Source organism: Sander lucioperca, chromosome 10 (genome assembly GCF_008315115.2).
Source record: "Sander lucioperca isolate FBNREF2018 chromosome 10, SLUC_FBN_1.2, whole genome shotgun sequence".
Classification (NCBI taxonomy): Eukaryota; Metazoa; Chordata; class Actinopteri; order Perciformes; family Percidae; genus Sander; species Sander lucioperca.
In genome coordinates, this window is record NC_050182.1 from 11,231,585 (window position 1) to 11,247,545 (window position 15,961).

Below are 15,961 nucleotides of genomic sequence, written 5' to 3' on the forward strand. Positions count from 1 at the left end.
AGACTGCATTAAAAGGTAATTTTGTGGGGTTTTTCAACCTGGACCCTATTTGTCTATGTTTTGTGTGAAAGTGACTGATGGGAACAACAATCTTTGAAATTGGTCCAGTATTGAGAGAGACACATTTAGTCACTTAGACACAAAAGCATAGGAAAATAGGGTCCAAGTTGACAACAAAAAAAATTACCCTTTAACATATTCTGTCTCAGTACATGAAACATTTTTTAACTACTATTTCCAATACTTTGTTTTGTGCTGATGCAACAATACAACCATATTTCTGTTACCTGGATAGCTGGCACCAGAGTGAAATATCCAATGAGGATGATGCACAGTTCAGTGGCCATGTTCTTCATGATAGACCAGCTCTCATTACTAAGGCCTGGAGAGGAAAAAAGACCCAACACTTAAACAAACAAAAGATACTTTACATTTGGACAGGATAACTATGTAGTAACTAGTAGAATTTACTAAATGTAAAAAAAAAAAAGTTGTAGGAAGATAAGAAATCATTCCTACCACAGCCAATAAAACTTGTTAACACTTCATCACTGAGTGTTAGATAAGACTCACATACATTACAAGTGCAATTTGCACAAACATAGGTTTTACTTACATCTATATATATATACTACTTAAGTAGTTGCACATTTTTATTCCCAACTTGAATATACGTTTGAACATTCTTTCCTTTGTATTTTGTTTTCATCTATATTTTTCAAATATTTGTTCTTGTATTCTATGCTATTTATTAATTCTTTTTAAAGATTATTTTTGGGGCATTTTAGGCCTTTATTTATATAGGCCAGCTGAAGACATGAAAGGGGAGAGAGAGGGGGAATGACATGCAGCAAAGGGCCGCAGGTCGGAGTCAAACCCACGGCCACTCCGTCGAGGAGTAAACCTCTATATATGGGCGCGCGTTTTACCGGGTGAGCTACCCAGACGCCCCTATTTATTATTTCTTGTATATTCTCTGTATGTGTGCTATGTGTCTGATATTTTGCTACTGTAGCACTGACATTTCCCAATTTGGGATCAATAAAAGTCTATCTAATCTACATGTACTGATGAATCAGCATCTAGCTGTTGGTCTTGCTGTACCTGAAAAAAAACACACACACACACACACACACACACACACACACACTCTCTCAGACACACACACACACTCTCTCTCTCACACTCACTTTCTTTTACACTACCCTTACCCTGAGCGATGCGAAGTTTGACCTCGAGGTCGACGGGGGTGGACACCACGGACTTGGTGAGGACTAAGACGTTCTCCAGGCCGATCACCACCACCAGATAAGGAAAGATCTCCCTGCAGGCAGAAGACCACATGCAACAAATAAACCAGGACTTACTTCTAAGTGTAGGCTTGCATACAGTGTAAACACTTTGCATGAGCATGACATTTTCTCTTGCCATGTTGACATGGTTTTGAAACTCCAAATTGTTTCTAATGCAGGGTTTCTCCAGGTTTCACCAAGTCAAATTTAAGCCTTTTGAAGACCTTTTTAAAGACCACAATGAAAGAAATGTGAGACCTATATCACGACATCAAAATCACAGTCAGATGTCAGAGTCCGGAAACATTGTCTGAAACCAATCTCCGATTTCCTCATTGGCATCATTGGACTGGTGTCTAGATTGGCTGCAATATAAGTTGCATGTTGGTCTCATTTGTAGTCGTAATACAGTGAATTCTATTTGCACCAGCGACAGAAAGAACTACAAGACCACGCAATTAAAAAAAAAAAAAAAAAAAAACATTCTAAAGCGCTGCGGGAACATTTCAATGAATCAGAGGTAGCGTTACATTGACGTAGGAAAATTAAGACCTGTTTAAAATGACTTAAGACCTACAACACCATACTTTAGCAAGACTTTTTAAGGTCTAAAATTTTGATTATGAAATGTTATACCTTTTTAGACTTTTTCTCTAGTCAAAAGTATATTAAGCTTTAGTTCTTGGATGATCAGCATTACAAGAAACCCCAAGCAAGGATTGCAAGGGGTAAAGCTGAGTTTGGTGGAACAAATGTTCCCGTCGCCATGTTGTGCAACGGTTGTGAAGAATCACTTTGCAACAATATTTTGTGCGTCACCCACAATGACTCTGATCATTTATTTTTACCAGAAGCTGTGCCGCAGCTGTGTGGCCATCAAGATGATCCAATAAGCTCACATAAATCATTAGGTTATCCATTACAGCGAGAGTGATGGCTGGATCTAAAAAAAAAAAAGTGATAGTGACACAGGCCAAAACTAAACGTTAAAATGATTTTAAAAATGAGGGTTCTCTTTCTGCCAGAGTAGCAAATAATAACTACGCTCAATTGTTATTATTATATTATTATGGCAGGGAATTTTCTGACCTGTTGAAGTGTACGGAGAGATTAGTTTGAGAGTATAGATAAGCTTCTACTGTAGGAGTAAGTGTATAACTGGGTCACAGAGGAGTCAACAGCTCTGCATGTTACATCAGACACACTTAGTAACACTGTAGATAGTAGATAAAACACACACACACTTCCTTCACAACCACAGTATGTGGAGTCAACTATGAGTAAGCATAATGTGTAGCTTGCATGCCTTTCTTGGTAATGTTAACCTTAATGTGTGAGTTCATGCAAACACAGAGAAAGTACAAGCACAGCCCACAGCCGACCTGCCTGGATCTTGGTCAGTGGTTGGACAGATGTGACGTTGTCACGCCACGATGTCTGCTTTCTATTAATCCTCAAATGATTGGACAACCATTAATATCACTATCTATATATCGCCGCCCCCTCGTGAAGTCCCACCCACATCCATGCCCCATACCTTCTTCGTCATCCACACAAACACAGATTCTGTCGCCCACCTGCTGTAAACATTAACGCAAATCAATGTGTGGGAAGTCAACAAGCCTGTGTGTGTGTGTGTGTGTGTGTGTGTGTGTGTGTGTGTGTGTGTGTGTGTGTGTGTGCGTGCGTGTGTGTGTGTGTGTGTGTGCGTGTGTGTGTGTGTGCGTGTGTGTGCGTGTGGACCTTGTCTTCCTGTGAATAAGATAAGAGATAATGATGAAACTGTATCGGCCTGTTGGGGCAGTAAACATTAACAGGATACATTTAAATGTCAACAGCAGAGCAGGATGTCTGTCCAGACTAATGTAATATATATTATTAAAATGTTTTGATTTTTTTGGTGAAACATGGATGCTTTACACACATCTTCAACCCGGCAGCAGAGAAGATCTATAAAATCATTAAGGTAGGCACCCGAGATTAGTGTCACCAATTCAGTATCTGACCGAATGTGAAATATGGCCGCAATCTCCCCTTCTATTCCCGAGTTATGGCGTTAAATAATAATATAATAATTTGAGCTCCGAAATCGAATCAGTCCAAGGGGATGTTTGTGCCAAATTTGAAGAAATTCCCTCCAGGGGGTCCTGAGATAAAGTGTTCACAACAATGGGACAGATGGGAACCCGAAAACATGACACCTCTGGCCACGGCTGTCGCTGATGCGGAGGCATACAAATAAAGTACAGCTGAGGCTGATGGGAATGTCATTATTTTTGCAGGTATTTGGTCACAAACTAAAGGATTAAAACCTGAACCCATGATGTGCCTAGGTGAACAGTTAAGGGATCGGCAAAGTTACTACGATTCATCTTCTGGGCACCATGGGTATCTGTACTAAATTTGCCTAAACAACACAAACAAGGGTGGAGACAAAAAAAAACAACCTCTTTAATCATTTTTCAAAACTGAAGTATGTAGAAAAGAGTGGGCATTCCTACCCTCCATTGAGCGTGGGTGTCAGTCCAAACAGCGTACACAGTCCCACAGACATGAGCAGAGAGCTAAGGACTGTGACCACAGCAGCCAGAGCCAGACCCCACTTAGACTTCACCATGTCAATCTTTCCTGCAGGGAGGAAAATAAGATGTGAAGAGGACAGGACACTATAGCTATCTGTACAACTGTTACATTAACTATTGTTAACTACTTAACAACTCAGCCATGAAGTCAGATGTACTCAAATCCCTCAAATGAAGGGGATCTTCTGAAGAGATTACTTGATGGTGTTTTAAGCCTCCAATGTCGCCTTCCAGGAAGCTAACCCTACGGTACAGATCCATTTGACCGTGCGACGCTTTTGTCGTGCTGCGATCCACTCCATTCCTATGGGTGACGTCAAGCGACTTCAACGTGCACGCAAAGCATTCCGGGAAGGCAGCGCTGCATTTGAAAAAATGCTGCGCGTCCAAAAGCTGGCCGATGCCCATCTTTATGCAAATTAATCCGTTGAACGCGACGCGACTATCCAGTAGAAGTAGACGAAAATCTTTCAAACCGACCTTTGTCGATCTGAAATGAAGACAGATTCAGCAACTGCATGGCCTATTTTTCGCTTAAAATGTTTTCAGAAACACGTTTCGGTGAACTACTTTCGTAAAATACGAGATCGTATTCTCAACGCGCCGCCATGACACTCTGTTGAAATTCTCGAGAAGCCAGACCCACGTCACACGTTCGTCCAATCAGCTGCCGGTCAAGGGCGTGGAGCATCAACCATGAATGTATGACGTCACGACAACATGCTTCAGTCGTGTCGGACAAATGGAGCTGTACTGTAACTGTAACCATTGCCGCACTGCCTGGAAGGCAACATTGGGGGCTTAAAACACCAAACACCAGATTACTTCATCACCCCAGGTTTATTATTTGAATTGAGTCAATTCTGTGCCACGGTTTTCATAAAAGGGAGGCATGCAAGTGCCAAACTGAAGTTTTTAGATGCCAGTTAATACAATTTATACAGAATAGAAGAAAAAAAATAAATAAAAGAACACTTTAAAAGGAGTTCTTGACTTCACAGTGGAGCAAGAAACAAGACCATTTTTTAAGAACTCAAAGAGGAATGTAGGTGTTATAATCCAGTGTTGTTTCAGTAATAATATATTTTAAAACGAAGTCCTAAAACTTTCATTTGGCCTCTTCGTTGGCCAAAGGGACTACTTTTCAAACTATGAAGGTTTTTGCATTTGAACATTAATTCTGAAAATCCCTGAATTGTAAAGATCTAGTTATATAATGTTATTTAAAACGGATTCACATAAAGTAAGCATATTTTATAGCGATGTCAGCAAAAAGGCAAAAAAATATTTTATTAAATTAAAAATGAAATAAATTATTCTTGAAAAATATAATACAAGAAAATCATTTTCTCACTTTGTCTTTAAAATCTAGAATTTTAAAAAGAAAGCTCAAAACTGCAGTTCCAAGCAATTTTGAAGTAACTGCTGCACATTACCGTTAAAAAAAAAAAAAAGTCTTTAATGAGGTGCCAAACACTTGCGCGTGTGTGTGTGTGTGTGTGTGAATATTATTTTGTGTACTTTGAGTCTGTGTGTGTGTGTGTGTGTGTGTGTGTGTGTTTTGTGAACCAATGTTTGTACAGGAAAGCCTCTGAGGGTTAGGTGGGTGCATTCATTCAGCAGTGTACAATGTTCCTGTGTGAGGATTAACCCTGCACTAGACAGGAACAACGTTAGCACACAAACACACGTGCACACACAAATGGCGCAATAGGCACGAGTCCGGATCTTTGGCACATTTCGAAGATTAAGTGTTGTGAAATGTGCAAACAAGGATAAAAGAAATGAAAAAAAAAAAGAAAAAAAAGAGTGAAGGAACAAGACACACAGGACAGAGCAGCCAAGCAGGGAGTGGTACTGACGCGTGGAGAAGTAGATGTAGGCGAAAAGGATGATGTATGTGGTGACGAGGGGGATGAGCTCAGCGATGCCGATCTCCTCTTTGAAGTGGACGTGAACCATGTGGTCGTCTCTCAGGCTGCAGTTGGCTGACGGGTGGAGCTGCTTCAGACGCGCCCGCAGGCTGCCCAGGAACCTGGACAAAGACATCGAGATCATCCTCAGCACTGCAGATACACCCCACTAACTGATTTCATTATATACAGTCACTGTAAGGAAATTATAGAATGATGCAGATGATTGGTGGTCTCCGTCTCGGAGTTTGTCAAACCAAATGAATGTCTTCCTGTCAAAAAAAAGAGATCAGTCGAGCAAACCAGTTGTCTCAGTGGACGCTTGTTACATGAATGCCTCAAAATCACGACTTTTATTTTCTCTTCTATTGCATATGGGACTCACCTTGCATCGTAGCGGGACAGCACTAAAGTCATTGTGTAGGTCACCACCTTCTTCTTGTTGTAGTGGCTGACCCCAGTGTACTTCCCAGGGACACCAAACAGCAGGTCTAAAACACACACACGCACGCACACACACACACACACACAGCGTTTCACTATTTTTGTGGGGACCCGTCATTGACATAATGCATTCCCTAGCCCCTTACCCTAACTATCACAACTAAATGCCTAACCTTAACCCTTACCCTAACCATAACCTAATTCTAACCCTAATCCTAAAACCAAGTCTTAACCCTCAAACAGCCCTTTAAACTCGTGGGGTCCAGCATTTTGGCCCCATACATCTGTTGGGACCCCACAAGTATACTGTATTCCTGGTTTTTGTACCCCATGAAGTACTCTAGACCAGTAGTCATTCATTCTCAATGGCCTTAAATGTGAACAAGAGTATCGGTCTGACTGTATCTGGCAGCCAAGCTGTCCCCGACTATAGATCCAGAATAAGCTCCCCACCTCTAAATCACTTGAGCTGGAAAGGTGAGGCAGAATGCTGAGCGGGCTTTGCCCAGTCGGGGAGGGTGATTTGGTTCAATATGTCAGTGGGTAAAGTTTCCCGCAGTCAGTCAGTTCCCAAGGAATGAAACTGCTTTTTCTCTTTCAATATGAAAGCCTCTGAGTTCTCGGATACCACTAATCCCTGCACACTATCTCCAGAAAATTACTCCTGTTGAATGATGGCAGACTGCCTTATTGGAAGAAGTGTAAAAGCCTCTGAATAAACTCAACTCCTTTGTTTTGCACCTTCACGTCGCATTTTAAACAACCATACAAACCCTACCCCCACTATAATAGCTACAAATCGGATTAGGTGGATATTTTTTTTAATATCAAATATGCTTGGCATACACTCGCCATCACGTTTGAGACTGGCAGCCTCTACCAGTGTAAAAACTGAGTAATCTAGGCTGGTTAATGTCACAAGACAGGAAGAGCACAGCCCTGTTGCAGCACAAGTTAAACTGAAGGCTTCGGAAATGAAAGGGTTGTCTAGAAATGAACAAATGGTGGCAGGAGTCCACCAGTGGATGATGTTTACCACTACTACCACACTATGTTGCAGGTTGTAGTGGGTTCATCATTTTTGATGGATTGAGTTGGGATCATTTCCCCAGGATACACTCTATCAAACCATGTCACGGGTCAAGGCGAGAGTCTGTACACAGGGACATTTGACAGGTCACAAACACGCTTCAACTCAGCCTGAAAATGTCATCATGGTCTTTGGAACAAGTGTAAACTGAACACCAGGAGGGTTTGCGGGGGGGGGCGTATGAAATGCTGTTTACAATTTAAAACATCTGTGTCAATTCTAAAACTATCTAACCATCAATGCCATTTTCTCCCTTTTGATTTGAACATCCCCAAAAACAAGGGAAAAAAAGAGGGGAGGGGGAAGACACTTTTTTCACGAGCATGTGTGCAGGCTATGTATTAGCTTCTGTTACCCCGTTTGGGTCCTGCTCATCCCTACCTCGCAGCGTGGCCGAGGTGTGCAGGCCTTTGGGTTCATGTTTCTGGATGGTCTTGAGGAGGTCGGGGTCTGAGTCGAACAGCTCCCGCTGGTTCTGCCAGTAGTTGCCGGGAGAAACGAGCAGGCAGCCGTGCTCCGGCAACACCGACTGCATTCGCCGTAAGCCCGGAAACAGGTCTGTCACCTGGAGACACAGAGTCTCCAGACTGCGAACCCCAGAGCTGAAAGAGGAGAGACGAGGAGAAGACAGAGGTGGCAGAGATTCTGAAGGGGGGTGGGGGGGGGGGGTGTATTTGTTTGGCAGTTCAAATATATCAAACAATCTTCGCGCAGCATCACTTACTGCACCTTTAATAAAGCTCACAAATAACAAAAGCTCCTCAAGTAATTAGTATTGGAGCAGAAGATAACATTAATCTATCAGTTATCTATCAATATATCTGAACAATAAAACAATGGTCTAGATTTGAACAGACTGCATTAAAAATCAACTGCACTGTACAACTTCCAAGCGAAGCACATTTCAGTGCTTGGTGCAGTACAGCTGCCAAACAAACAGAGGGCTGCAAAAAAGCACGTGCACGACCTTTGAGTTGACAACACATCTATGGCTCGCTGGAAGTCAACAGTTTTTTTTTTTTTTTTTTAAGGTCATAGATGTTTTTCTTTCTTTCTCTCATGCCAAAGGGCGAAAATAGTTTTGGGTTCATAGTTGGACTTTCAACTGCTAAACACTATTTTGTTAGTCGATTAAAGAGCCCCTATTATACTCCATTTCAGCATCACATTTGTACTCTCGGGGTTTACTAGAATAGGTTTACATGCTTTGATGTTGCAAAAACATATAGGGCCCTATCTTGCACCCGGCGCAGCGCGGTGCAAAGCCCGACGCAAGTGTCTTTGCTAGTTTAAGACCGACGCAGTTGTCAATTTCCCGTCCAGCGCCCACATTGTTTAAATAGCAAATGCACCTGCGCCCATCTGTGCGCCCATGGGCGTGCTGGTCTTACAGGGAGGTGTGTTCAGGTGCATTCTTGGCGTATTGCTATCTTGAGGCAGCGGGAAGTGATTGCGCCATTGACCAACAAAAACCTGGTCTAAAGTCAATAACGCAGCATTTCATTGTTATTTTAACAGCGAATTAGTAAAATGCGCCTAGGCTTATGCACAGCGCGCGCACACTATGCTTGTTACACACACACACACACACACACACACACACACACACACAGGGAAGCGCAGCAGCACACAAACATGCAAAAGATTACAAATAAAAATATTACGGTGCAAATCCGCCATCATAATAGCAATGCGTCAAGGTACAAACGCGCCTGGCTTTTAAAGGGAATGGGAGATGACACTCTGATTGGTTTATTGCATGTTATGCTCAAAACACACCTATGAATTAATGAAGACACTAAGTACAACCCTTTTGAACAATGCGCCCGGTGCACGGACCCTTTTTCCACCGTCAGACTAGCAAAAGTGGATTTGGACACCCCCTACACGCACATGCGCCAGGCGCTTCACGTCGTCCGCTTAGATCGTTAAAATAGGGCCCATTATGTTTCTCACACTGCCCATTGCTGCAGCGCCTCCACCTGAAACACTTTCTGAAAAGCGCAGTCTGCTCCGATTGGTCAGCTGTTGTGATTGGTCAACCAAATTCAAACAAGCCACTGGGCAGGCTGCGCTTGCTCAGTTAGAACCAATGGGCAGCACAGATGACAAACTGGGCTGGCTTTCTCAATCAATGACATCACTAATTGAGGAATTTCAAACAGGAATGTGGACGAGCCGTTTTTAGGCAGTTGAGAAAAAGTGCCGTCTGTAGAAAATAAAGCTCCATTTGGAGTGAAATGTGTTTTCTTGTACTTTATATATCTATTACATACACAAAACACTATATAACACACTAAAAGACGGGGAAAATCCAAAAAAGCATAAAAGGGGCTCTTTTTAAAGAAAAAATGCCATAAATCCTGCTCTTAAATTACATGTATTTGCCTCTTTTCTCCTTAAATATTGCAGATTGAATATCTTTGGGTTTTGGACAGTTTGTGAGAGAAAACAAACATTTTAAACACGACTTTTCTGCTCTGACAGTAAAATCAATCAAGAGCTCAAACTGTCAAGTCTCAAACTGCTAATCAAGAAGATAAGCAGCAGGTTTGTACATGCTGAATTGATGAAGGTTGACATCCTTCTATTGAAAAGAATGAACATCTGGTTTGCCCCTGTACCACTGCACGTGCGTTTACCTGTCAGAGTGGACGTGGTTGCGTATCTCCTCCAGTAGGCTGAAGGCTCGGCCCAGCGGCGACCGAAACACGTCCACTGTCACCAGGCTGCTGTCCCACGGAGACACCGCCGCCTTCACCAACACCTGCTGGATGTAGGCAACCGGAGGACCCCGGTACTACAGAACACACACACACATGCACGTGACACATTCAGTGTGTCTGCTGAACCAGCCTTTTAAGCAAGTAATCTACCGAAGTTTAACGACCGCTTTTTAAACAAGAACTCAAGACGGTGAAAGTCTTCAGTGAATGCTGTCAAGGTTGCTGTAATCCTGCCTCAACGGCTTTCTGTAAAGTAAACTTGTTGTTGAGAAGTAAGTGAGCCATTGCTTTGTGTTCACCGTTCATCATTTATGAGCCTCCATCTTTGCTGTGAAACGTGTATACCTCTGTCTGGGTCTGAGAACCAGTTTTAGACTTTCAGAGTGAGGACAATGTTGTGAAGAGACGTCAGTTTACGGTTGGATTCAGATTTAAAGGAGAAATCCGGCGCAAAATGAACCGAGTCGACCGTTCTCTGGGATATGTTTTCATGCTAATCGAATGTGACCAGTTTTAGCGCAAACCGTTAATTAGCTTATAACGCTAGTCGCCCAGTAACATTGCTCAAGCACGGCGCCTGCCTGTATACGCAAACGGTACTATCTTTATAAACTATGTTTTTAATAAACTGTCTGTACACTTACAAAGTAAGAAATGCTTCGGTTTACATGTATTATGGTACCGTGGAAGTGTGGTGCTATTTTGAGCCTTGTTAGTGGTATAGAAATAGCGATTTCTTTTTACTTTACTAGTGCCCCGACGACTAGCTTTATAAGCTAATTAGCGGTTTGCGCTAAAACTGGTCACATTCGATGAGCATGAAAACAAATCCCAAAGAACGGTCGACTCGGTACCCATGTGTTAATAACCCCTAGGTTCATTTTGCCCCGGATTTCTCCTTTAAGGTTATAATCAGTTAAAGATGCAGTAGGTAAGACTTATAAAACTAACGTTCTGTCATATTTGCTGAAACTGACGGATGTTTGAGTAGAACTTCATGAAGCAGGTCATTTAAAAAATAAATCCAGCTCCTCTGGCAACACCTACAGCCTGTAGTGTGATTTGCAAAAATCCACCGCTCCCTGTTCAGATTCACCAATCAGGGCCAGGGGGGGTGTCTAACTTTGTGTCAATCACTGCTCAGGCACACGCAGTCATTGTCCCTCGTGGGGGGAGGGGCTTAGGAGACCGTTTGGGCTTTAGCAGAAAGGGGGGAGGGACTGAGAAGTTGTTGATGTTCAAATTCTTTGGCTAAGTCCTGGATCTTCACAATCCTACCTACAGCACCTTTAAGGGTTAGGATTCAAGGTTAAGGAATACTAGTAATAATGGGATGTATATACTGTAAATGTGCGTGTGCTTTCTCTTCTCCTACCCAGTCGGGCCGTTCTCCAAGGTCTCCCTGAGGCTCATGGGAAGGGACGCTGTAATCTCGCACTCCTGTGGTGAACTCCACGGGACCCGTCCCAGGCAGGGGAAGCCTCAATAACGGATAGCTGGGAGAGAGAAAGGGAGGGGTACATAGTAGATGTGAAACACAAGCGTGAGAATGACTGAACCTCTGAACGTCTGCTGATTTGATCTGCTGGAGATATTTTCAACAATGTTTCAAGTTCACTGAGTTCAACTGATATTTCATACTGCGACACTGGTGCCGTGTATAACATTAGACCCATACAATTGGGACTATTCCCTCTAGGGGTGTAACGATACATCGACCTGGATTCAATCATCAACAATCCAATATAATCTATACAAAGAGAAAATATCGATACATATCATCATCTTTAATATGCGCCTTCATTTTGAAATTCCCACTTCATATTTATTCTTTTTTTATATATATATAAAAAAAATAAATAAAAAAAAGAGTTGTTTGTTTTTAATTTAAAATGTCTGGAAGAGCTTAGTAATAACATTTTCAAATTATATTTTAAATTTATGCTTTTTGTGAAAAAATAAATAAATAAATAAATATATATATATATATATATATATATATATAAAAATTTAACTGATTGTGTTAAATGGGTTTATGTATCGTCTCGGTCTCAGTCCCCTGAATTTAACCGAAATCATATCGTGGCAGACTTTGTGATATCAACAAATATTGTATCGTTGTCCAAAGAATCAATATAATATCATTTTGTGTGATTTATAACCCTAAATTTCCTACATGAATTAGTCTAATCTAATTAATCATTAAGGCCACGTGTCAAACTCAAGGCCCGGGGAATGTTTTTCCTACTGTAATTACGCAACACTGCCATGCAGAATTTGACAGATTTGCCAACTTTGAGGCTCAGAATTCCCCGCAGAAGCAGAGAGTTTTTTTAATATTCAGGCTGTGAAACAGGTTGTGGTGAGTCGGCTGGGTGGCAGCTGCTTTTAAAAACGTAATGCTTGTTTTTCATGACTTGCTAAATTCTACGATGGCTAAGAAACGCTTTTTGCTGACTTTTTTTTTAGGGTTTTATGTCGACCAAACTGTACGGGAGAAAGCTATATGAGACATGCAATAATACAAAGTTAATTGACTTTTATTTGTTAAATAAAAGCATGTCAATAAACTCAACATGTCTGGCCCTTATTGTGATCGTCATTTCCAGTGTGGCCCTTAAGTGAGATTGAGTTTGACACCGCTGATTTAGGCAGTAGTTCAGACCACTGCTCATCACAGGTTACCAGAGCCTAAATCTTCCGACAATCTTCTACTCATAATATGAAAAAACCTGATCAAATCTCAGAATTTGTGAAGCTGCAGAATTAGCTTAAACGGGCAGACACTTGATATACTGTATATACACACACACACACAGGTGCGATGTGTGTGTGTTCACTATGCAACCCCTTCAGAGAACATGACACCAGGTCCTCTGGCTTTTCTTGCAAGACTAAGTGCTACCTGGAGAGAACCCCTCCCCATTTATCTGGGAAATGGGTGGGTCCTTATGAAACAAGTTCCCTCTGAGCAACACACCTCTCATTTCTTGTCCTGTCAGTCAGTGTGGGTGTGCGAGTATGTAGGGAAGTTCATTTAATAATGGGAGTTTTGAGCAACCGCGAAGAATAACAGTTGAAAGATGAGCTTTCAGTGGTGACAGGAGAGACGGGCCGATAAGGGAGTGTTTCTGTGTACAGCACCTGTGTTCTTTATTTCTGCTAACTGATCATGTCACTATCACAGGATTAACAAACACAGCTAACTCGAATCCTTTTCACTTTCGAAAATAATTATAGAGAACACTGTCTCTTTTTTTAGAATATTTTTTTGGGGGCATACTAGGCCTTTATTGCATAGGACAGCTGAGAATGTGGAAGGGAGAAGGTAGGGGGAATGACATTCAGCCACAGGTCGGAATGGAACCTGCGGCCGCTGTGGCAAGGACTGAGCCCTTGTACATGGGAAGTACGCTTTACCAGGTGAGCTATCCAGGCGCCCCAGAGAGAACACTTCTAGCACTAGAGCATTACTAACAGGGGTATGGGCCAACATCTTCTACCATGGTATATATTATTTTATATCACAATACAGTAGCTGTTCTGTAAATTCAATTTCATGTATTTATTTAACAGGGACAGTGCTCATTAATCAACAGCAAAGCAACTGTAAATGAGCCAGCTCAGCAGGCTAATTTTCATCTGTTGTCCTTGGCCAGTTTGGAAATGGCAACCTAAAAAAATATATTTAATATTAGAATAAATATTAAATATTACAAATAGAATAAAATGACAATACAGTCAACATATTATTAAAACAAGAAACACAGACCAGAATTAAGAAATGGTTTATAATAACCATACTTTACTTCATCACATTTGATTATTTTCTTTCTTTTATTTGGAACTTCCATACAAACCAAAACAACATGAGACACTACTTATCTTATATTATCTTGTGTCATATTACCCAACCCTAATTACTAAGTCTAAGTGCCAGACTGACATGAGCCTATCATTGCTGTAGCCTACTCCGTGACAACAGACTCCCTCAACGCCGTTTTCTCGGCTCACGTTCCACTCTCCACAACGCTGTCTTCGGACAAAATGTCATGTCCTGAGATCGATATTGTTGTCAGACACTTTTAGTAACAATCTGACTGTCAGTGGACAAAAAAGCAAGGCTGCACAAAAAAGGCTGGGCAAAAAGCCCCATTAGGTTACATTGCAGTTCGGTCCGCGCAGGCTTATCAGTGCAATCGCCCTCAATACTGGACCAAATTTCAAAGATTTTTGGTCACATCAGTCTATTAGATACAAATGCATGGGGAAATGGGGTCCAGGTTAAAAAAAAAAAAAAAAAATGGTAGTCACCCTTTAAGAAAAGTTGACCACAGGGCTGTCATCAAGACCAAGATGAGTCAAAACCAGAAAAGTTCACTGACTACATCTAAAACGGGTCAAATCTGAGAAAAAGCAAGTCCTCTCCCAAGACCCAGCTTGAATTTATATTAGCAGCTAGTCCTTTCTTTTTTATAAACCAGAGTAAAGACAAGAGCTCTTGCACTATTAAAGTACAAAGAGCTTTCCAAACTTTGTTCATTGTTTATTAAGGATCCCCATTAGTCATCACCGTAGTGAAGACTATTCTTCCTGGGGTCCAACACAAGACCAACACAAACAAATATTATAAGTCAAAATACATATTTAGTATACATAATATACATATTTACATAGTTTATAAAATGGCACATCCAAAGAAAGGGAGGGCTGCAGCTGAGTAAACCCCTTTCATAAAGGGACACATGCATATGACCCGCGTTGGACCTATTCATTAAAAACAGCTGTCACACTGTTAGTAAAGACAAGCAGCGTAGTTCCATACACTTAACTGATACACCAGAGAATTACACACATTTAGTTTACTGCCACTTTGTTCCTGCAAAAAAAAAAAAAATGCACTCTGTCGATTGATTGATGTTTTCCTGTTCCTTAATCTAACTGCCATGAAAGACGTTTTCTCTGCCACAGGAGAATCTCTGAGGGGAACATTTACAGGCTTAATGGGAATCACCTAAATCACCAAGTACAATGAGGGGACAGTAGCGTGCTGGCACACATAAGAAAAGGCATTGTGCATTCTGCAATCAGACAGTGATTTACTCTGCAATCAGACAGTGATTTACTCTGGAGGGGTAGGCTAGACCCATCGGGAACACATTATGTGTGTGTGAATTTATGATAGTGTATGATGACATTATCAGCTTTCTAAAGTTGTAATCAATCACACAAGCATCCAAATGTGGAGTTATTATGTTAAATAAACTTGATTTGTTTGACGTTTTGAAGTATTTCTGTATGTACCAACTGGACGAGAGATTAGGAGGGTCTGGAAAATGACCCCCAAAACCTGAGGAGCAGGTGATAAGGTATATGCTGAGTCATGGTTATTGATCAGTAACATTATCACCTCCCACGTTGCCAGTGTATTGTCAATTTTGTGCGGTTGGTTGAGTACAAATGTTACTTATCATTTCCTTTCAGAAATGTGCTTGTCAGTTCGGACAGAAACCTCTTCTCCCCGGTTTCTCCCCCCCCCCTCTGCAAGGTCACTGTAGCTCCACAAAGGCCTCTTTTGTGCCGAGCCGGCCCCCCTCCTGACAGGCAGATGGAGGGACAGACCTCCCATTCTCACAGGGCCATTTTCTCACAGCCCTGTGCTCGAGTTCTGCCTTTAACATCCCCGTCGTCAAGCACTTTTCTTTCACTTTGCCCGTTTGCTCTGCACCCCTGCTGTAAGGTGCTGCAGGGACAGCTCGCAGCAAGTGCATGCGTGTGTTTCAGATCGCCGGGACCGTTTCACAATGCCTTTGCCGAAGAAGCCAGGGCCAACTCTCTGACCTATGTCCTCTCTTTGGACCGGAGATTGAGCAAGAGTAGACATGTGCGTGCGTTAGGTGAATGTGTGTGTCGT

The 15,961-nt window shown here is 41.8% G+C and overlaps 1 protein-coding gene across 6 annotated transcripts in view; it reads right to left on the minus strand.

The window, feature by feature from the left end:
• LOC116036112 (SREBF chaperone) overlaps nt 1–15,961 on the minus strand; it is a 50,946-nt gene that overhangs the window by 26,083 nt on the left and 8,902 nt on the right. For all 6 annotated transcript variants that reach the window (XR_004898582.1, XM_036006448.1, XM_036006447.1 and 3 more), the window contains exons 3-10: nt 11,423–11,543; nt 9,964–10,121; nt 7,703–7,923; nt 6,173–6,278; nt 5,737–5,909; nt 3,794–3,920; nt 1,212–1,324; nt 288–382 (exon numbers count right to left, since the gene is read on the minus strand). Coding sequence is in view for 5 of the 6 variants with exons in the window: in XM_036006448.1 (XP_035862341.1) it covers nt 288–382; nt 1,212–1,324; nt 3,794–3,920; nt 5,737–5,909; nt 6,173–6,278; nt 7,703–7,923; nt 9,964–10,121; nt 11,423–11,543 (1,114 nt within the window). In the remaining variant the exon portion in view is untranslated. The remainder of the gene's footprint in view (nt 1–287; nt 383–1,211; nt 1,325–3,793; nt 3,921–5,736; nt 5,910–6,172; nt 6,279–7,702; nt 7,924–9,963; nt 10,122–11,422; nt 11,544–15,961) is intronic.